Raw genomic sequence first — 24,014 nt, 5'->3', positions numbered from 1 at the left:
TGTTCAACTGAGCAGCATTTTTAGATGAGACTGCTTTATGGCCTTACGAATTCTTTCCCAATCTTATGTCTTTGCAATTGCTTTGGGTATACACCTCTTCTAAATAGGACATGTACAGAAGAGATACCTTTAAGAGTCAAATGTATTTTTGTAACTTCAGCAACACAGCTGTCTTATGCAAGATGTTCATGAAATAAAATACCGCAAGACTTCCTCGGTCAGTGCGGGATTGCATACAACCTTCTCAGTGTTCTCTAGACAGGAGACTATTTTTGAAAACCTATCACCATACTGCAAGTCAGAAAGAGGTTTAAAATATTTCTGTCTTACCTCATAAATGAAAGACATCAGGGTTTAGCTGCTGAAGAGAAAAAATAAAAAGCTGTATAACATTTTATTTTGAGAAAATCTTTAAACAAAATATTTACTGTCTTTGATGTTACAAAGTGTAATCTATCTCTACAGCACAGCAGCAGTCATAGCACACCTTCAGTGATAGCCAAATTACAGACTGCTTTGAGACTGCCAGTTTTTCCTGCTAAACTGGAAAAGAGTCACTGTCCTCCTCATGGTGGATTAGGTACAAACATAGGAAGAAAGATGCATCCTACTTGATGTGCTCCTGTAGAGTTTTAATGTTTGCATCCGCAGACAGATATTGTTCAATATCATTATCATTCATTAGGAGTCTTGGATAATCCATAGTTTGAAGCAATTGTTGTATTTCTGGCCACCAGCAATTGGCAGATAGCTGTCCCTCATAAGTGAAATTTTCTTCTATTTGTATCCATTTCTCGTCGCTGAAATTCAAAAGAAAAGTTACCAACCAGCAAATTCATGCAACGGGATACAAACAATGATGATCACTCAAGTTTACAGTGGGGTAGGCAGTGAAATCTGTCACAGTTATACTATAGTTGATCGAATCTTTAATAATCACCTTTTCAAGACTAACAGGGAGAAGAAATAAGAGATTAATGGTTCAGAACTAGCGAACATGCAGCAGTTGTCTGTCCATTACAGTAGACAAAGTGATTTTAAAACAAACAAGCTTATCCATTTCAGGGACTACACCAGGAGTATTAGCTTCTGGTATAGCTTGGACACTCACTTCCAAGTTTTGCCCATCAGCTGTAATTCCATGTCAGAAATTACTGGAAAAGTAATTTATCATTGCCTAGCATAATACTTTCATTTCTTGAAGATGTACAGATGTCAGTGTTAATTTCCACTCACTATGAAGTGACACTTAGTAGCTTAATCATTTTTACATTATGATTCCTGTACTCATCTTGTACAAAACCAGCTCTACTTAAGTTTACCAGGCTTCCAGTAATAGGGAAGCATTTTCACATTTGCTTGTATGGTGTATGTTAAAAAAATTGCACTCTGCAAATAAGCAGTCATGCTACATCGATACTCATCATCTTTGCTATTTTTTTGACTTGCAATATAGCAGAATGCTTCTACTTTGCATATTTCTCTAAATATACCTCTAAATATTTCAGTTAAACACATACTGAGAACTGCATTTATACTGCTTTTTTAGGCTAAGATTTGTGGTTACATTTCATGTCAGATTTAGCCTCTCTCCCCAAGCAGGACTACTTCACTACTTAGACATACCTTATGAATCCATTCATATTCACCAAATTTGGAATCAAAGGTTCCTTTTTGAAGAGACCTCAGCTTTAATGTGAAACGTGGCCCAAGTTCTTGAATTCCTACTTTCTTCTCACTCTTGAAGATATATCTTGGGGAACGGAAAAAAAAAATTAAGAAGCAAGTTACGAGAACATCTGCCCACAGAAGCTGTGGCTGCCCCATCCCTGGCAGTGTTCAAGGCCAGGTTGGACAGGGCTTGAAGCAACCTGGTCTAGTGGAAGGGGGTGGAACTGGATAAGCTTTAAGGTCCCTTCCAACCTAAACCATTCTGTGAATCTGTCTATGAACGTTCTCATTTGTGAGTTTTGTGGAAAGCATCACCTGTGGAATCTGAAAAAGATGTAGTCTCGCTGGTTGTGAAATGTAGCTACTTGTCTTCCAATGAACTGAGGATCATGTGGGAAGAGAGAGGCAAACATGCGACCAATAGAATGGCCGAGTCGTGTTGTAAAATTATTCAGGATTACTTCAGGTACATGTTCTGTGGGCTCTTTCCCTTTTCGCTGAAATGAAAGTAACAAGTAAGAATGCAAAGAACAGATTGAACACAACAGGATTTTAATATATTTTCAAAAAGGAATTTGAAATAAAAGGGGGAAGACAACCATGGCCAGCCTCTTGCAACAGGTCTAATATTATTAAGGCATGTAATTATATGCCTCAAACACAAGTTCCTATACAAGTAAAGGAACAAATAGTAATGTAAGGATCTTCAGTTCAACAATGTAAATTGAATGAAAAAGCACAAATAATCTTACATTTCCACTCTCCTGCACCTATTTCCACTTATGGCAGCACCCATTACAGCAAATAATGCTCTCTACCTATCACAGGACTCTTGTCTGTATTAACGCCAAGTAAGAGTATATAGGATTCTTATTAAAGAAGAACAGATGAAGTTTAAAACTTACTTTTTTCAAACGAGAAAAAAAAAACATTTTACTGCAAATTATTTAGGGCTAAGTAATACTACAGAAGAGGTAACAAGGCTGTAAGAGTAAGAAAAACTAGGTTTACTTTATGATTAAGAACTACATCTATTGATATCTTTTATCCCTTTGTATATTTTTATACATATCCTATTGTGCATATACTTGTATACTTCTAGTATACTTTTATACACACCCCCTATTTGTGTGTATACTATGCATTGCATATTCCCTGTTGATGTAAGGTTATGCATGACTGTAAGAATACTTGGCAGCCAGTTAAAGAAATTCAGCAAGTAACTATGCAAATGGAAGTATTTTGCTTATGGAAGTAGACTATACTAGTCCTTGGCCTCCTGTCAACTTACAAAAAACTGCGTTTACAAGATCAGCTAAATGGTACAACAGCACAGGTTTGACAGTTCAAACAGACTGAACATATTTATTATTAAACAACAGACTACCCTTTTTTTTTAAGTTTTGTTGGAGTCTCACCTTTATTTCTTTACGCAACCGGACACTACTCATTCTGAAATGAGCAGTTGGGCCATCAGGCAGATGACTTAAAACAAGACCATCTGTTCACCGAGTTAAAAAAAAAGAAGGCTGGTAAAATTCAACACATAGTTTATATAAGAACATTAACAGCAAAATGCAGTATTAAAGTACATCCATAATCTATGCCTGATTTACAAGTTTTCATTATATTTTTGAACATAGCTTCATAAACTAGTTAGATGGTGTTCTGAAGGATATCCATTAAATTTTGTTTCAGTAGCTAACCAGTTACCTTTTATAGCTTCTTCACTTATCAATTAATGTTTTATCTAGTCAGCAAAACTAAAGGGAATTTCCTGGTTAGAAAAACTAGTTAATTAAACTCTGAAATTTATCCATGCATTACAAACTAAAAAAGCCAACACACTTTAATAATTTCACATTCCATTAGCCATCAGATACACAAGTTGGCACAGTGATTTGTAACTGTAGACACACTGTAAGCTGCACAGTGAAGAAACAAAAAGCCAGAATAAAGTAGATCTTTGATGCATACCACAGAATTATTTTCCTTCCCTAACAGGCCCAGGGCTAGTATATCTATTTTAATAAATACACAAAAGGATACTTGGTATTTTGCGATCTTCATTAATGACTATTAAATCTGTGAAGTCCCTTGCAATACACTGTGGAATAATTCTTTTCAAAGCCAGTCCTCTTCGATAGTAGACATGTGAGTTAGGTATAACAGTAGACAGCTGTTCACAGAATCTCACAGTTCTCTGCAAAACAGGTAAGTTAAATTGCAATGTGGTAATTAGAGCAGCAAATTGAAGTATTAGGAGAATGGAGGGTTGCTTGTTCCAGCTGCCTGCTGATGGTATGTTACCAGCTTCTCTATAAACATATGAAGACAAGCTATTAAATTACTTCATTCAGTCAGTGGAAAAGAAAATTACTTGCAATAAAGACTGCAGCACACCAAGGACATTTTGGAGGTTTTTTAAAGGAATTTTTTTTCCCTCTCTTCATCACAGTAAAGCAGGAAAATCACAAAAGCAAAAAGTTCACAACATTTCAAAATACGATATATCTATTACATCAGGTTGTAGTGTCTGCCTTTCCAGATAAACTATTTGAAGTGTACTTTTCCTATTTTTAAAACCACTTCTTTTATGATTCTCACAAAATTCAGTAATCTTCCCAATTAGTTATTGCAGGTAATTTGCATACAAAGACATAGGCATGAGGTTTGGATTCTGTTTTTGATGAAACAAGCAGTTCTAGAGAAAATAGATTACCTACATATACAAGGTTATTGATGGTTGCTACATAAAACAGCACAAAAAAGTCCACGTGAAAGCTAATATTTTAAAACTTTCATTTGCCAATCACAGGATGAGAACCTCGACATCTTACAACCAGTTGATTGCTTGGAATGATCGAAGTAAGATACGTACCCCACGAGGTCTGTCTGATGTTGTAATAAGAATTTTGGGAACTGTCTGTCTATTGAAGTATGGTGCAAATTCATCAGTTGCTTCATCAAAAGCAACCTGAAAAAACAGAAGTCTTGTTTATGCACCATATGTGAAATAACTGAAGTGCAATTGTTCAATATGATCTAACTTCTGATGAAACTGAATTTAGTTAAGAAAAACTTCAATTCTTGGAATCTACTCTATAATTAATCATTACAAAGCATGTGAGTTTTGCATTTGTCAGAACCTAATGTGATGAACACTGGCAGGTTATACTATCAATAACAGTAAGTTAAAAGGCAATTATCTCATACAGATAATGAAAGAATGACATCACCTCTTAAGTGAACCCAGCACATGTAAAAAGTAATTTATCAACACCTTAATGGGAAAGTGGTGAACCTTAAGTTTCATCAATCCATTTTATGACCCTTCTTGGAAAATAAACAAGCAAAAAAACCCCACCACCCCAAACAACATTTAACTTAACAGCACATGCAGAAATTAAGCAGTTACCTCTTCATCATTGGGATCTACAGTTGTTTCATCATACACTCTCTGATTTTCAATAGTCTTTGGTATGGCTTTTGGAGGGGCCTAAAACAAGTAAGTTCATTAACACATTCATGTGATTTTTAAGTGTACTGCAAAAAGCATATGCATACTGCCATGATACAGTGTATCTACAGTTCTTTTACACAGAACTAGAAGTATTATTTGTTATATGTCAGCTTTTAAAAAACAAGTTACAATATCACCTTGGTTAAAAATAGGCACTAGTACTGGGACACCAGGGAGCATCACAGAAGTGTTGCTACCATAGTAACAAAAAGAGGGGAACTTTCTATCCACTTTTCTTCTGTGGAAGAAAAAAGCTCTACTTTTCAACAGCAATGCATTTTAGCCTTGACATCTACAACTGAACAACTAGTAGCCTATAATGTTTACCCCATTTACTTACACTACTCTTGGGAGATTATGATAATACAGGAACTTACAACTGTCAACTGTCAAAACACTTTTCGGAAGGAAAGGGAAAGAAGCAAACACCTTGTTAGTGGCTAGGGTTGGAAACAACTTGACAACAGGTCTCGGCAGGGTTTTGGCGAGATCTGATTGTTTTAATTTATATAAAAATTACTGACTAGAATATAATTCTTAACAACATCAACACAGTACCATAACAATTACATTGGCCAGTAATTACTTTTCAGGAAGGGCCTTCTTTTATGCTCTTAGTATGAAACTCACCCTGCCCGCCCACAGCATCATTTAGCACAGTCCCAACAACAATCCCAAGCTCAGCTGTTTGATACTTCCGCTACACAGCACAGTGCCGCCGAAGGCTACTGCTGCCAGCAGGCACTGAGACCCCTTCTCCACTGGAGTCTGTGGAGGTACCGTCTGACTCTGGATACTCAAGAGCCCCATCACAAGGCTGAGATGAAGAATTACCACAGAGGCGAGCTGCCCCCCCGCCGGCGCGGAACACCATGTCCCGCGGCGGGGCGGCCTCACCACGACGCGGGACCCGGAGCCCTTACTTTGTCTCCGAGGGCTTCTCGCTCTTTTCTCCGCTTCTTCTTGGCGGCGAGTTTCTCCTGCCGAGAGAGGGAGCGCGGTCCGTTAGCCAGACAGGCCCGGGCACCCCCCGCCCTCCCGCCGCGACGGGCCCTCCTCCCCCCACCTTCCTCTGCTGCTGCCTCCACCGCAGGTACATGAAGTGCCGCCGCTGCTTGTTCTTGATCTCGGACACGCTGAAAGTCGGCGGGAAGAGAACCCGCGCCGGGGCAGATGATCCCGCATCCTCGGCCACCGCGCCGCTGCCATCACCAGCCATGCTGCCACCGGGAAGGCGCTGACCCTTCACCCTTGACCTCTGCCCCGCCTGCTAGGAGAACATGTCTGCGCCTGCGCTAGGGCTACCGGCCGGAAAGGCCCTACTGCTTCTGCGCATGCGCGGAGGGGGCGGCCTAGGCTGTGGGTGGGAGCGACACGGGCGGGGCGGTGGCTGGCACAGGGCTGCCGGTTTTATCGCTGTGGGGAGGCCGCTCCTTTTTACCCTATTGCCGTCATGTCTCGGCCTCGGTTCGGTCAGGAGGTGTGGCTGGGCCGCGGTGGCAGTCGGATAGCGAGTCAGAGAAGGGCCCAGCCCCGTCCCTCGCTGGCGGCACAGTGGGGCGGTGGCTCTCCTGCCGCTGCGGCGGGCTGAGGTACTTGCACAGCTTGTTGCTTCGCTGCGGGTACCCCAAATGGCTGAGCTGGTTGCTCAGCAGGGAGCAAACCGGGAGATAAGGTGGGGGGGGGTTAGAAGAAATTATTACTAAAGTGTAGCGTATAATCAGGGGTAACAATATTAAGGTTTGAGCAAACATGACACACCGGCGGATTTACATTAATGATAGTAATAGCATTATGACCCAGTAGTGTTTTCCCATGAGCATACGTTTCACATCCAGATGTTTATTTGCTCACAGTGGGTTAAGCTGTGGGAAGCATCTGCTTGAAAGGAACCACATGGGGTTTTGATGGTGACTCTCCTGAAAATCATTTTTATTTCATTAAAGCCTGTTAAAACTTAGGTGAAAATGCAAGAACCCCTACAACTAATGAAAGTGATTTAATTCAAGTAAAGCTAGAAATCAGTTTTTCTGTTCCTGATCTGATGTTCCAGCTTAGAGGTGTGCAGGTGTTGCTGCGTAGTGAGGACTACTCTCTAGTGTATAGAAATTGAGTACTCAGGCATTGGGAGGGTGATGGAGGCTGGGTTGTTAGAGACATTTTCGATCCCAGACTGCAAAATTCTGAGCCTGAGTGAGACTGACTAGTTCTATGTGTCCCAAGGATTGTCTTAAAGCTTTGGAGAACATCTAATTTTATATACAAATACTATTTTGTATTACTAAGTTTCTCTTGCTAGACAAGTGAAAAAGAACTCTGTTAACATAAACGCATGAAGATAGTGGAAAAAGATCTAGAACTTGAGACATTGTCTTAGGCAATGTCTCAAACCTACTCCTGTCCTATAAACAAATTTAGCTCTGTAGATTGCTTCACTACCTACAGGTTATTTCTATTTAACATAGATGTAAATGAAAGATCAAAAGCCTCATTATGCACAATCCCACGTTTTTCTGGCTTCACTCCCACTTTTGTCAAGAGAAAATATTTCAGCTCTCCTTGGTGCCTTAAGGATAAGTAGTTTCCATGGTAATTAAGGCTTGGGGATTTAATTGAGAATATGTTAACCGAGGACTTTCTGTAACTTTATCTCCCTGGCTGATGCAAATATCTGAGGTTGCAAGGGCACCTCCAAAAGTCATTAGCAGAGATGCTCATTGCTGTACGTAGTAGAGCTATTAGGGAGTTCTTTGTAGTTCCACTTGGCAATGGTGTTTTTGTCGGGATGGCTGCAAGCTGATGTGCATTGTAATGGTGTGAAGCTCATTGAGTACTTGTGTCTTGAAAAAAACACATTATGTTCCTCCCTCCCGGCAAAAGAGAAGGCAATCTCCTAGTATGATTCAAAGACTTTTCTCCTAAGGTCTCACAGGAGCAAAATAATGATATGCAATAATACGCGAATGTCCTAGGGCAGGGGAGGGGCAATGAAAAGATGCCAGAAGCACATTGTGGACTTCGTAAAAATAAGATCACTAACAAAGTAGAATTATAACTTCAATAGAAGGCCCAACTAGTAGAGGCATTCATTGCATTATTTCATCACAGAGAAGGTTCCAGGGACTTTTGCTTATTTTAGCTACAAGCTCTGGCTAAAGTTCTACAAGTTCTGCACAAAGTTGTATTTTTTAAAAAATCAGAATCATAGAAAATCATAGAATAGTTAGGGTTGGAAAGGACCTTAAGATCATCTCGTTCCAGCCCCCTGCCATGGGCAGAGACATCTCCTACTAACACCCAAGGTTCTGTCCAACGTGGCCTTGAACAACACCAGGGATGGAGCTTCCTTGGGCAACCCATTCCAATGCCTCACCACCCTTACAGTAAAGATCTTCTTCCTTATATCCAATCTAAACTTCCCCTGTTTAAGCTTGAACCCATTACCCCTTGTCCTATCACTGCAGTCCCTAATGAAGAGTCCTCTAGCATCCTTACAGGCCCCCTTCAGATACTGGAAGGCTGCTATGAGGTCTCCACACAGCCTTCTCCAGGCTGAACAGCCCCAACTTTCTCAGCCTGTCTTCATAAGGAGGTGCTCCAGTCCCCTGAGCATCCTCATGGTCCTCCTCTGGACTTGTTCTAACAGTTCCATGTCCTTTTTACGTTGAGGATGTCAGAACTGCACACAATACTCCAAGTGAGGTCTCACGAGAGCAGAGTAGAGGGGCAGGATCACCTCCTTCAACCTACTGGTCATGCTTCTTTTGATGCAGCCCAGGATACGGTTGGCTTTCTGGGATGCAAGTGCACACACTGCAGCCGGCTCATGTTCATTTTCTCATCAACCAGCACCCCCAAGTCCTTCTCCGCAGGGCTGCTCTGAGTCTTTTCTCTGCCCAACCTGTAGCTGTGCCTGGGATTGCCCCGACACAGGTGTAGGACCTTGCACTTGTCATGATTAAACTTCATGAGTTTGGGATAAGCCCACATCACAAGCGTGTCAAGGTCCCTCTGGATGGCATTCCTTCCCTCCGGCATATCACCCAAACCATACAGCTTGGTGTCATCTCAAACTTGTTGAGGGCGCACTCAATCCCACTGTCCATGTCAGCGACAAAGATGTTGAACAAGACCAGTCCCACCACTGATCCCTGAGGGACACCACTTGTTACTGGTCTTCAGCTGGACACTGAGGCATTGACCGCAACTCTTTGCATGCAGCCATCCTGCCAGTTCTTTACCCACCGAGTGCTGTATCTATCAACTTGATGTCTCTCCAATTTAGAGACAAGGATGTCATGCAGGAGAATGTTGAATACTTCGCACAAGTCCAGGCAGTTGATGTCAACAGCTCTGCTGCTGTCCATCAGTTCCATAAACTAATTACAACTAATGCAGCATTACAGGGAAACTGCCTTCTGAAGGAGCTGCCTGGTTAAAAACAAAACAGTCCCCAACACCCCTCCCAAAAAACCCCAAAACTTGGGCCCTCAAAATGGATGTTCCCTGCACTCTTGCTTGCAGCCTCTCTCTGTAAGCATCCCCGGGGACTGTCTAACCGCATTGACTGTAGCAATTAAAAATTAGTGATAGTAGCTTTCCTTAACTGGCAGTTCAAAAAACTGGCAAATACAAAACCAAACAGAAAACACCAGCAGCTTTGATTCCTGTAAACCAACAAGTAAATTCACCAGTGGAGAATGGTGAATGAAGGCATTTATTTCATGTCAGCACTAAGGGACTTTGAAGGAGATCTTTCTGTACATTACCACTGATGCAGCTGCGGTAGTGAAAGCACCATTTTGAGATGTGTCAGTGGAGCACCCGGGGTTTTTCTGCTGCTCTACAATTTTAAACAATTGAAAAATATTTTGTGCTTAAGTTGAAAGGGGAAAAATTCTTCTGGGGAAAGAAAATGGAGTTAGAAAATCTGTATAAAAGATGAGAAAAGAGGATAAGGTGCTTCTGGATTCAAGAATTGATTAGAAAGAGAGCTGGGTTTTGGCAGGATTTTTTTGTTTATTGGTTGTGGATTTTTTTAGTAATAACCAACATTTTGCTATTTTCCTGTTTTGTTTTTCTTAATTACATTACCTGAAGGGAGAGGGGACATGCTACTTGTCTTCAGGATTCATTACACTGAACAGAATGCCCCAGAAAACACAGTGCTCCAAACCAAGCAAACTCTTGTCTATTTTGGAGGAGAGACAAACCCTACAGGCTTCTTTATTTATTTCTTCCTACAGAATACTGGTTTTCTCTTGAAAAAATAAAAGCTGTTGTATGTTTTAAAATGGATTTATTTTAACTGCAGTTACGTTGTTAATATGGCAAAGCAATTTCCCTTGGAATCAGTGTGCCAGAGTTCTTTGTGGTTGTTGTTAAAACAGATAACCATCAACTGGTAATAGTAAATTGAAGATTGCAGGTTTCATGGGCACAGTTTCTGTAATTTCTCAATTGTGAGAATTCTTGGTGTGTGAGTAGAGGACAAGGAAGAAGTGACTAATTTTTCTCTAGAGCAAATCCCCCAAGTTACACAGTTGGAAACAGTATTGTCATGGATCTAAAATTGGTGAGGAGAGGGGAAATGCAAGGAATGTGTGGTCACAAGAAAACACAAGTAAGAAGTGAGATGGCTCAAGATTCCCTCAAGGGTTAGCTTTGTTGAGGTCTACATTTATGGCCCTCAAAACCTTTTGCAACATCCCTAGGCCCTCTGGACTCTGTTGGTGGTGAAGAATATACCTGAACTGTTGAAATTAGTGCTATGTACTCGTAACTGAGTGAAGTCAGAGAGGCTCATGCATTTAAACAGGCAGCAAAAGGCAGCATGGAACGCAAATGCGAGTTGGAGCCTCGCAGTGTGGTTGCTTGCTGTTGCAGCAGGCACCCTTTGTTCAGTTGCCCAGTAGGCCTAACTGGCAGGAGCCAGGACTGAAGTGTATTCTTGCATTCACAGCTAGTTCTCCCATCTTTTCATGGTGCTGTGTAGATAATGAAGTTCTACCCCAAAGGTTTTACTTTTGTTATGCCTGTAAGCACCTCAGCCTTGAGACTGCAGAGCAGTTAGTACAGCTTTGATTGTGTCAGAGCCTTACCAGGCCCTCAAAATGGATGTTCCCTGCACTCTTGCTTGCAGCCTCTCTCTGTAAGCATCCCCGGGGACTGTCTAACCGCATTGACTGTGTAGCGATTAAAAATTAGTGATAGTAGCTTTCCTTAACTGGCAGTTCAAAAGTTAGAATACTCACATTTGATAGAGAAGACAGGACTTTCTAGCCTCTGGAGACTGACACCTAACATCTTTCTTTTCAGTACAATCAAACCACAAGCCTGCAGGTTTTTCAGAGGTGAGAACTGTCCTCATTCTTCCAACTGAAGCTATTGCTGCATACAGAGTAAGATGCTGAAAACGCTAGACCAAATATCCAGTGGTTGGGTCAGTGTCTTAGAGGAAGGACTATTGGATTCCTAGCTAGGTTTCAATCCACTCCCTGTAGTTTACTTTAAAAAGTTATGCAGCAAAGCAGAAACAAGCTGCAGAGAATGGACTGTAACCAGGTTCAGTCTCCAGGTGTGTGCCCTCATCACTGGGCTGGAGTCTGGTTCCTTTTACTTCCTTGTCCTGCTGCTCTCTTGCTTTTTGCCCAGTGAAAAAAAAGGTAATGTGATCTCACCACCCTGCTGGTGGGAGATATTCCATGTGGCAAGGGAATCTGTTTGAGCCACATCTTTTTAGCTGAGGAAAGAGTTGAACATGAGCACACCACAGTATACTGCCATAAGAAAAATGGACACCTATACCATCACTGAGAGAAAGCCCATGTTATGCTTTGCAGGGAGTCTGGTTCTGTGATGCTTGTCACGTGATACTGTACCAAGCCATCCAGGATCTCTGCTGTAGAAAAGTCTCTTGTTTATCCAGCTGAAGGCATAAGCATGAAGTAAATGGCAAACTGCTTAGCTCTGTCCACACTGAGGCATACCCAAAGCTGTTTCTCCAAGGGGATTATGTAGGGGAGCAAAGTAAAATTACAAGGTGCCTATGCACTATGCTGTGTGGGTAGTTTCCAAGATCACCTATCTGGGACTTACGGTTTTGCATTCCTCAGTGGATCTTGTTTACAGCCTTCAATTTCGATATTTTCAGTCACCTAAGGCAATATCTCCAATGGATAAAATGGGGATCATGCTCAATAAGGTTGGGTATTATTTAGCATTTCATGATGAACACTAGACCTTACTATGTTCTCTCAGTGCCTGTCCTCATCCCATAACACAAAAATTAATTATTTCATATGCTTTTCTGTGTTACTCTTTTAATATCTGAGCTGTGTACAGACATTAAGGTGCTTATTGAAAAGAGTGTATTATGTCAATTATGCAGATGGGAAAACTCAATTTAAGCAAGTTTGTCGAAACAAAATATATCAAAGGTATCTATACATTTAGAATGCCCAGTGTAAGCTGGGCAAAGCTGGATATTACAAGAACATTTAACGCCATACGTTCAAACCGCAACTGTGTTCAATTAGGTTCACAATTAACTTTACCACATTCAGGATCATTCTTGATATCAGATGCCAGATATCTAAAGTTCAGCACCCAGCAAAAGAGGAGTGCAGACTTACTGTGCATCTCTAAAGTAATTATTGTTAAACCACAGCGGAGTAAGGAGAACAAATGAAATTTTGTTAGTTTTCATTCTGTAATGCCCTCAATCTTCAGAATTTCTTTATGATCTTTGTGTTTTTTACAGTTCTCATGTACAAAGTCCTAGGCTTAAGAAAGCAAACAATGGTAAAACAGAAAAACAATAATGCAGGCCCCTCTGAATAGCAGCTTTAACTTATAGAGTATTGATACTCCCTCCCCCAGCAGGTATCACACCAGGACTGAGAGCACACTCTGTTATCTCATCTAGGTCCTTAGTGAGGATATAAAGACTTATGGCCCCTGTATGGGTCTCTGAGGAACACCAGTAGTAACCAGCCACTTTTTTGTTGGACTTTGCACTGCTGATCAACACCCATTGTACTCCACAGAGCAGCTGATTATCCATCCACCTTGTGTTATATTTTTCCACTCCACATTTCACCAGTTTGAGCGTATGGTAGTGCGGGACACCATGTTGAAGGCCTTCCTGAAGTCAAGGTAAACAGCATACACTGTCCTTCCTCCTCTGCTGAGTCAGACTTCCCATCAAAGAGTGGCCCTTGGTAAAGCCACATTACACCAGCTGTTGTCAGTCACCTTTGTGTCCCTCAGGTGCCTGGAAATGTCTTCCAGGAGGATTTGCTCTACAGTCATCCTGGGGATGGAGGCTGACAGTCCCTGACTTCTCCACACTGCCCTCCTTGAAGTTGCAAGCTTAGTGTAACCCTTGTGCTATACCATGCAAAGGGCAGTGATTACTGGTGCATTCAAGTGGTCTGTGTCCAAATCTCAGAATGTGTATGTATGTGCATGTGAGAATGAAAAAGAAACAAAGCTTTCAGAAGCCTGAGAGGGAAAAACTTAAATAATAGAAAAATGAGGCAAAGGAGAACATGTCAAAATGAAGTATTTTATGTGATATTCTTAAAAAAAGAATTGTGAAAATGTATTCATTAAAAAGTATGGAAAACATACCATGGAGACCAGTAACGAGTGGTGTCCCTCAGGGATCGGTGTTGGGACTGGTCTTGTTCAACATCTTTGTCGCTGACATGGACAGTGGGAATGAGTGGGCCCTCAGCAATTTCGAGATGACATCAAGCTGTGTGGTTTGGGTGATATGCCGGAGGGAAGGAATGCCATCCAGAGGGACCTTGACATGCTTGTGACGTGGGCTTATCCCAAACTCATGAAGTTTAATCATGACAAGTGCAAGGTCCTACACCTGGGTCAGAGCAATCCAGGCACAGCTACAGGTTGGGCAGAGAAGAGATTCAGAGCAACCGTGCAGAGAAGGACTTGGGGGTGTTAGTCAATGAGAAAATGAACATGAGCCGGCTGCAGTGTGCACTCACAGCCCAGAAAGCCAACCGTATCCTGGGCTGCATCAAAAGGAGCATGACCAGCAGCTCAAAGGAGGTGATCCTGCCCCTCTGCTCTGATCTTGTGAGACCTCACTTGGAGTATTGTGGGCAGTGCTGGTGTCCTCAACGTAAAAAGGACATGGAACTGTTGGAACAAGTCCAGAGGAGGACCATGAGGATGCTCAGGGGACTGGAGCACCTCCTTATGAAGACAGGCTGAGAAAGTTGGGGCTGTTCAGCCTGGAGAAGAGAAGGCTGCATGGAGACATCATAGCAGCCTTCCAGTATCTGAAGGGGGCCTGTAAGGATGCTGGTGATGGACTATTCATTAGGGACTGTAGTAGCAGGACAAAGGGGTAATGGGTTCAAGCTTAAACAGGGGAAGTTTAGATTGGATATAAGGAAGAAGATCTTTACTGTAAGGGTGGTGAGGCACTGGAATGGGTTGCCCAAGGAACTTGTGAATGCTCCATCCCTGGTGTTGTTCAAGGCCACGTTGGACAGAGCCTTAGGTGACATGGTTTAGTAGGAGATGTCTCTGCCCATGGCAGGGGGATTGGAACTAGATGATCTTAAGGTCCTTTCCAACCCTAACTATTCTATGATTCTATGATTCTAAATTCCTGTGTCTGCTGTGTATAAGTGTCCAGTTTTAAAACACTTTAGAGTTTAAAAAATTACTTTGCAGCTGCTCTATGGGTGTTGACACAATGTTGACTGTAGTTATAACCAACATTACAATAATTTATTCCCACAGGACCTATCAAGATGGCATAGCTGGCCATTATCCTAATCTGGGCAGATCAGCTTGATGAATACTGGATGCTTAATTTACTACAAGTCCGTCAGCACTTCTGGTTAGTTAGTACATTAAAACTACTAGATAATGCAAATCATTGTCTGTAAGCCAAAAAAAAACAGAAGAAAAGATAGTTTGCTAGAGCTTCAGGTGCCTTGTGCAGAAAGCTGAAATACTTCCCCACATAGAAATTCCATAAAGAAGAAACTGTAATTTGATTCATTTAGACTTTTTGAACAGTTTATGCAATAGTTACCAATGGCAAAGTACTGAAGAAGCCTCTAGTGTTTCCAACATGGTATTTTGCTGAATTGATTTTGCTGATTTTGGAGATCACTATCCTTTTCGAAAGAATTGTCCTGTGAAAGGGAAGGCAATGGCAACATTTCATCAGCTTTGTGGGTATGTAGAAAAACTTGAGTTTCCTGAGGGGTGTGGTCCTCTTTGCAGGAAGTAATGATAGTATCTTTTTGCTGGTGGAAATTACACATTGCTTGGGCTACCTTAATAAAACATTCCTTCATGTACTGAAGGAGAAAGGGTTTATCCAGCATTAGAATATGGCTCATTTCTACCCAGGTATTTTTCAGAATATACCACATTGTGTTTTTATTTATTGACTTGCTGTTATTTTATATTAAGTCATACTTGTGCTGTAGCAGAATATTTTCACTGTAATAAATACAACTTGGTACGGCAAACAATTTTGCTTCTTTTTCTGCTTGCCCTAAGAATTTTCTCCCTGTTCAGAATCATTGCAATGTAATTTGTAGGTGTTACTATAGAAACAAGGTAACTTATTTGTTACAGAGTAAAATACCTCAAGTGAAACTGTTGTTCCCCTTGCCTATCACTTTTAACTCTATGGTATCAACACACATTATCAACAATTAAGGAAAGTATATTGCTGAAATAGACTTTTATTTGAATTCATTTCAGTGTCTGGCTATATTAATCTTTGGCTCTTAGTAGATATTTTACATTTTAAATTGGGGAAAAATAGGATCATTTTCTACTTGGCAGTATTAAGAAGTCAGAAGTATTTTAAAATGGCTAATATTAGTTAGTTTACAAATTTGTAAGATAATATTTGCATTAGAAACAGAAGTTGTGAAGTGATGTATGGTAAGGATTTGTTCCAAATTGTTGCCAGAATCTTTGGTAAGTTGAGCTAATTTGAATGATGTATATTTAAATATAGTTAATTGTAGGCTGATATTTCTAGGAAAGAAAAATGTAGATCAGTTATCTGATGGAGAACTGTATGAAGAGTAGTGATACAGAAAAGCAATTAAGAGTACATGGAAATGCAATCCTTGTGGACAAATGTGGGGAACACACACTGTAGCAACAGGAATTTTGTTGGTGGAGCAGTATGTCTTCCCCTGATACCGAGAAAAAAATTGCAGAACTGGTTAAGCAGAACTATACAGTCGATTTGGGATCTTGAAACCCTTCTTATGGAAGAGACTTAAAAAGCTTAATCTCTTCAGTCCATCAGTTAATCACATAAGAGCTAACTCACCTGGAATTATATAAATAAAGAGAATAATTGTAATCACAGAAATCTTCAGTTTAACAGACAAACCTTTAGAAGATGTGGCACTTGAACTCTGAGTCAAGAGACTTTTTTTTTTTTTATTAAAAAACAAAACTAAAACAAACACCATCACCCCCACCACCACCCCCCCAGAATAACTATGCTGGGGGGGGGGGGGGGCAGACAAGGAATAAAAAACAAAATAGACATGTGAAGTATTCCTTGTTGCCTGAAATCTTTAAATCAAGAAGGTGGATTTTTCCAAAGGAAGTGTTCTGGCTTTTCCAGAAATTATATAGATATCACTTGATCCAATTGTCATCTGTACAATGCAAAAGATCAAGCTGGAGAATCAGAGGGCTTTCTTCTCACCTGGAAACCTGTGATGCTATGAAACATCAAAATGGAGAAAACCCCCAAATCTTTAAAATGTTTTATAAGAATTTCAGAATATCTGCCATAATACTCAAATAGTATGTGGTTAGACATGAAATGAATGGATTTTTAAAATGATTCAATTTAACAGACATTTTTAGCTCCATTACAGGGTGTTTTTTCATGTCTGTATTGCTAAATTTTAATAAATAATCACTGGAAAATTGCAGTGTCTCTTTTGTTTAAGGCTACACAGAACCTTTTCCCTCAATAGATGCTGTTTCCTTTCCTCACTGGATTATCATTGTGGGTGTTCACTTTCTGGAAAGCATATTTCTGTATTTGGTAGTGTTCGTAACCAGCATCAAAAGCAATATCACTAAAGCTAATAAAAACACACACTAATACAAGAAGCAGTTCCAAAAATATTAGATCAGTGGCATAATTTTGAGATTTAGCAGGAGATTTCCTTCTCTTTTATATATAAAATCTAAGTGGCAGAAATTTTTTTATGTGTTGATAAAATATGAACAAGCTTTTGGATGTTTGTAAGTGCTAATCACAAAATAACAAAGGTAATGAGCACTCTAAGACACCTAGCCAGCAACATATAATAATCCAGTGTCAGGTAAACTTTTTTCCAGTATGCATATGTAGCTCTTACTAATGAAACTCAAGCAGTACCTAATTACTAGTAACAGAAAATCACTGGCATTTACCTCCCACATACAGAGTCACACCTTGCCCTCCAGGAAATCCAGAGAGCTTCCTAAGAACTATTCCTAGCTCTGGCCTAGATTTTGGCATTTTACAGCAGAAATTCGCCAGAGCAATCATGTCTGGTGCACATGGCTGAACTGATTGGAGAAATTAAACTCATGAAATCCAGTTCTGAGTTAGACCTTTTAACAGAGTAAGTCTTTTGTTTGGTCTACAGGGTTCAGCAAGCTTGGTTCTCTACCCAACACAGACTGATGCCAAAAGATATGTTCCTGCAGTAGGAGAAAGAGGACAGAATCGAAAGCACCAATTCAGTAAGTTACTGTACAAAATGACAAGGAAGAATTAGCTAAGATACTATTTTCCTGTGTCTGTATTTTCCATCTGATCATATTTGCCTCCTGCTGGGAAAATACTTTGTTTCTGAAATTTGTGAGGGATTACCTATGAAAGGGAAGGTACAAATGATTACCTCTGGCAGGAGAGAGTTAGGCTAAATGGTTCAAGCCATATTTTTTTGTTTCACCAGTAGAGTTTAAAATCTGGAAAGAAATTATAGCATTCAGTCTGATATTGGGATTGTATCCACCAGCTTACAATGCATCCAGTTTGCCTCTGCAATCCTACTTCAGATGTAAATGTACAGTACTAGTGCTAGTACAGGACTCAGGAGACCTGTCTTGTTCTCAGATTCCTTCTTCACAAACACTTCATGATAACTTCCCTTAAGTCCCTTTGTGCCTTGTTCTTCTACAGAATTAGTGTGAAAGCATTTTTGCCTTTTATCGATATATAAGCATAACTTATATACTAGAAAGAAGAACAGTGGCCTAGCAAATCTCACAGGGACTTCTCTCCTGGTACTGGAGTTGGAGTTGGAGACCATAGTCACTACTTCTCTGACGTGGTGACTAGAATAGGGAATTTAGCTCTTGATTGCCCAAGCCAGTAAATACTAAGAAAGAACAGAGAGGTTCATACTTCTGTACCTGGCAGTCATGCAGGACAAAGTGGGATGCTGTATATTGGGTTCATGTCCTAAATTCAAAAAGAGTGATGAAAAATTAGAGGGATTTCATAGAACAGATGTAAGACACAATGAAAGGATTAGGATACTCTCCTTCTAATGTAGGGCTCAAGGATTTCCACCTATTTACCTTATAAAAGAGAAAGTTAATGGGGGCCTTTTACATCCCCTTCTATATACTAAATATCCATTTCAAAACACATGGCTTACCTTTGGCAAACAAAGATCCAAGACATGCAATCTTAATTTATAGTTACCCAGAAGTCACCACTGAGAGGGTTACCAAGAATTGTGGTAACTTTGCTGATGATATTTATATCAAGATGTGATGTTTCCCCCTTAAAATGATACAATCTATTTCAAATGGGAAGTGGTTCAGGGAAATCTGCTCTCCATTACACAGAACATCAGACTTAGCAGATCACACAGGTCACTTCCGTATTTCTAGTTTGTTAATTAAATAATTTATATAAATTCATTTTAATGGCTTCTGTGATTGTTAATGAACAGCATTTTTAATGTTTCATGTTTGACTGCAGCCTTACCTGATCTCAATTATTTCTTACTGTATCTGGGTGGTGGGACTTTGTCATCCTACCAGCACCTCCACCTTCATCCCTAAGGGTTGCATCATTATCTTGTTACACCACCTGCAGGGCTGATATTGTTGATACGATGCTAACCACAGAATCATTGAGAGACTGAGCAATGACATTGCTGAAGGTCCCAACAAAACTGCACACAAGGTATTTATCAAGACCAAGTTCTGTTGTACTTTTAAAAACTTAACTAGAATATACTGCTCAGATGATTGTAGTCTCTTTGCAGGTCTCTGCTGAGGATTTTTAGCATGTCATTCTAGATTTTTTTTACAAATAAATGTATCTTTTTCTAGGGTTTTATACAGGCTGAGGCTGATATTTTAAATTTTGTCCTCACTTGTTCATTCAGTTGTATTTTGCTTGGTAGTTCTGGGAACAGGCTGTCACCCTGACAAGGATGACCCACATCCACTGGCCATGCTGTTGTTTCTCTGGGCACTCTGCCAGCTTTGCATGGAAAGCATCCTGTCCTTAGTACCACCTCATGAGGAAGTAGTCCATACTTTTGGGGACACAACAATTTGTTTTCCGTTGGGCTCAAGATCTTTCATCTCATTTTGCCTGTTAGCATTTATTAAACAAGGTCATTTTGTTGCTTCAGGCAAGATGTCAGTCTGGTACCCTCATATACTGGCTGTGTTTATAGGTATTATCCTACTTTAGGAAGAGGCGGACACTCCACAAGTTTCCACAGTCCAAAACTCTTTGAAAAGTGATTTCCACTCATACTTGCATTCACAAATTGTTTCATTTTTTCTTATTTAGAAAAGCAAGCTGCAGAAGATAACCCTCTTTTTGTTGTCCCACGTTTTGCTGCCAGTTAATCTCTTGTCAGCTTCCTGAACCATCTGGCCTTTAAATACTTCCTTCATTTCCAAGAATTTTTAACAGTCACCACTGAAAACTTCAGTGCTACTGGATATTCCAGTGTATTCTCAAACTGAGCCACTGTGATTTGGAAAAGATGTTTACATAGGTATAGTCCTAGCAGAGGACTGTGTGGCAGAAACCAAACTAGGTACTTGGGATGGAAAGCATTTCAACAGCTTTTAAGAAAAGCTTTGTTACTAGGTAAAGGCTTAGCACAAAGCCAGGATAATCTTGTGACTGACAATATATTAAAGTCAGAAAAAATTGTTTAGGAGCAGAATTTGCTACAGTGTATCAGAAGGGAACCCACAGAAGGAAGGAAATGAACTGTTTGAGTCTGTTACCGGTAAATGCTATTTAATCCTCCACCCATAGGCATACATCTTACTTGTACCACTACTACACATCCTAGACCAAACATGAGAACCATAACGCTTCAGGGAGCTAAACATAAAACTCCCATGACAGAATTAGCTCTTGGGACAGAGCTGGCTAATGAGCAATAAATAATACCTGAAGACTTACACTTAATAAAAAGGATTAAACCCCAGCAAAACCCCTACCCATTATCTGTAGATTTTTTACATAGCATGGAAGATGGTCCAGTTGTAAAAGATAGACAAGTCAAAGTTGCACAGGCAAATGTAGTTCTGTAATTCCTCACTTTGAAATGCTTTATTTTACATTACTGGATCTCCTCAGTTATAAGTTTCTCTTTATATATAGTATGCTCATACATCCATATATGAGACTTACTGGAATCTTTTTCAGTATTAAGCCATCTGGGACACAGTGCTATGGGAGTTTGGAATAAAGGAATCCAAACATCTGTTCTGGTAAAAGTGCTTTCTGTTCAGTCCAAGAGTTGTTTTTAATAAGCCTAAAGAAGAAACAAACAAACCACAAAATGTAGATGTAGTTATGGTGAAGTAAGCTGGGGCATATAATCCCTGCAATGGAGGGTGATGGCAGAGCTGCATAGAAAGCCAGTCATTTGGCAGACTCTGGGGCATCTGCATTGACAGCCTCCTTCTGGGAGTATCCAAACCACAAAATCCGAAGCAGTAACAGAAACAAAACTATATCAGCAATCAGAAAAAAAAAAACAACCTAGATTATTTTTTCCTTTAATAACAAAACCATGAGTAATAATAGAGAATACTGGCAGAAAGTGTCTACATTGTAAAGGCTTAAGCCTTTGAATGTATTAGGTCCAATTTGCAGGGCTGTCAAGACCTTGCCAAACGCATAATTTCCAGTTGTAATTATGAGATATTGCTTCCAGAAAAGCTGACTTTCCTTTTGAAAGCCCAGTCCTGGGAAGGTGTTGGAAAACCGAGACTCACCTTCAGTGTTTCTGACCATCCTTTAACAGTTTCTTCTGATGGCGTAACACTGGTTACATAATTGCTTTGCTAGAGAGCTTTTGAAAACTGGTCTCTCAAGCTTAGAAAATCTGCGTGAAGAAAGTAATAGTTATCATTCAGACTTGACGCCAGACTCTAATTACTACTTCAAACACAAGAACACAGCATCAACAGAATTTGTTTTAATCTCTTTGGTACACTGCAGTAGCCACACCTACATCCTCTTAGAATAAATGTATTTCTCTTTTCCTGAATACTTTCCACAAACACGTATTGCTGCATGCAGTGCATTCATAACTTTGTCCAGAGTTCAGCTTTTCTGGTGTTTTACTCAGCTGATCTCATTGTCATGCCTCATACAATACTGCATTGAAATTACACTAAGCTCACTTCAGATGCTGTTACCTTTAAATTTCCCTTGCTTAGGAAAGATACTGTGCTGATGATATATGTGCTTTAGTGTGAGGTGTCCCTGCCCATGGCAGGGGGTTTGGAATTAGATGATCTTAAGGTCCTTTCCAACCTAACTATTCTATGATTCTTTGATAAGGGCCATGAAGCTACTTGGTTTCACTTTGCCCTTGCCACATTGGTTTAACTAATCTAAACAACTTGGTTGCACTCAGTAGCATTATGTTGAAGAGGGTCACTTGATCCCACAAGATGGGGGCCATGAAATGAAGATTAGTTTCTTATCTGCAGTACTGTGTTTCACCTTTACTGCACTATCTGTCTAGCTGTCAGTCATTTTAGCTAAGCCCACAAATAGAATTATTACATGATTTTCAAAGGAGCCAAACCACATGCTTCATTCCTCATTTCTTAGACTGATTGTATACATGCTGCTTGTTAAAAATGGGGCCACTAGACACCAAAGGAATTTAGCATTAAAGAAATATTGTGTTTTATTCAAAAGAAAAAATATTGAAACCCTAAATTCTCTGTTCCTGCAGGATCCTGAGCAGTGCTCACTCTCTCAGAAAAAAAAACCAAGCCCCCAGTTTTATATTTTGACATTAAATACAGGTCTGACTTGCAAAAAGTGCAGGTTTTGAAATTTTCCTATAGTTTTCCAGTAGAGGCACGGGATTCCTTGAGTTTAATGTATAGAAAATATGTGTGAACTTGTATTTTGTGGCTTTCTTGAAGGTTGCCCGTAGACCTCTCTACACCCGGGGACTGAAGATCACTGCCATGCAGTATACAGACATATTAGCATAGGAAATGTATTTATTTTAAAGGGGCTTTTCTGAAAATGTTTGTGATTTTTTTCTTGACGTGACCTGCAGTGCACCATTGGTGCAGATCCCGTATGGAATATAATGTGAAATTACTGAGGAAGCCTTAATCGGGGCCCACACTCACACAGAACATTTTCACCTCCCATGGTTGGGAATTTGGTTTATTTGAAAGAGTCTTTGTTGTCAGACTGGTTTTGGTGATTGATCAGGAAGAACAGAGGGGGACTTTTCTTTAAGGAGCTAAAATAGGACTCTGAGGAGCTGGGTGTTTGTGTGGCAGATGGATTTACCCTTAAAGAGTGTAATAACCTCTCCATGTTGTACCTTATGTACGTTGTCATACAGTGACTTGATAGTGTGTTTTATTATGCAGTCTGAGGATTGGAAGAAGCATAAGGAGTCATCCAAAAGGAAGAGAGGGGAAACTACTAATGCTCTTAGCAGAATTTCTACTTTGCAGTACCAAAACAAGACCTGCAGACATGCTTGGGAATGACTTCCCTCATCTTCACTTTCCCACATTGGTTTTTCACAGCATTTAGCAGGCAGAGTGCACCCAGGACATGTTCTTAGTCCTTGAGAAAGGTCTTGAATCTCCCTGGAGAAGACAGTAACAGGGGAGATACAGCATTCAGTCTTAATTCTGTCAGAGACAGGCTTCAAAAGAACATCTTATATGACTGAGATGTGAAACAACATCTATAAAAGGGATATAACTTCCTCCTTATTTGGGCACTGAAAATAAAGCAATGAACAGCAAAAGAGAGTGTTCCCTGTAAGGAGGTTCCTCTCTGCCCAGCTTCTGCATGGTCCTGCTTCAGAGAGGTTCTTCTGCCAAAGAAACTGCCCACACATGTAGTTGCTCTGATGTTCGTCCTAACAGCCATCCTGGAGCACCGGGGACAAGTCTGTGGCCAAGCCAAGGAGGTGAAACTCCTGCTGGGGACATTTCGACAGTGTTGGGACTACACTACCATCCTCTAAATACAGTTTGTGCCATAGACCACGAAAGGTTCTGATTTTATCCTTCAGGTTTTATGGGTGATTCCCATGTCTTTGAAGTTCTGTTCCCACTGAAGATGAAGGCAAATTCCCACTGAAGAGGAAGGCAAATTCCCAGTGATATTAATGGGGTTAGGATGTGTCCTTCTCTCTATTTTTGCTGTTGTTTCCTTTGTTGCAGAAGACCTATTCCTTTATTAAAGCTTTGCCTGGAGGGGGGAACAAAAGCCAGGTTACTAAATAAATTATGAAAT

General features: G+C 40.3%; 1 protein-coding gene across 1 annotated transcript; it reads right to left on the bottom strand.

Moving 5' to 3' along the window:
• Nucleotides 1–375: 375 nt before the first annotated feature.
• On the bottom strand, nucleotides 376–6,546 carry RPF1 (ribosome production factor 1 homolog). The gene is made up of 9 exons (XM_005151029.3): nucleotides 6,261–6,546; nucleotides 6,118–6,174; nucleotides 5,090–5,170; nucleotides 4,553–4,648; nucleotides 3,721–3,874; nucleotides 3,090–3,172; nucleotides 1,987–2,168; nucleotides 1,627–1,753; nucleotides 376–800 (listed from the first exon to the last, which is right to left on the bottom strand). The coding sequence occupies exons 1-9, from the start codon at nucleotides 6,411–6,413 to the stop codon at nucleotides 759–761; spliced, it is 975 nt and encodes a 324-aa protein (XP_005151086.1). The 5' UTR covers nucleotides 6,414–6,546; the 3' UTR covers nucleotides 376–758.
• Between the last annotated feature and the right edge of the window lie 17,468 nt (nucleotides 6,547–24,014).

Source organism: Melopsittacus undulatus, chromosome 6 (assembly GCF_012275295.1).
Source record: "Melopsittacus undulatus isolate bMelUnd1 chromosome 6, bMelUnd1.mat.Z, whole genome shotgun sequence".
NCBI lineage: Eukaryota > Metazoa > Chordata > Aves > Psittaciformes > Psittaculidae > Melopsittacus > Melopsittacus undulatus.
This window is presented reverse-complemented; position numbering and strand designations above follow the sequence as displayed.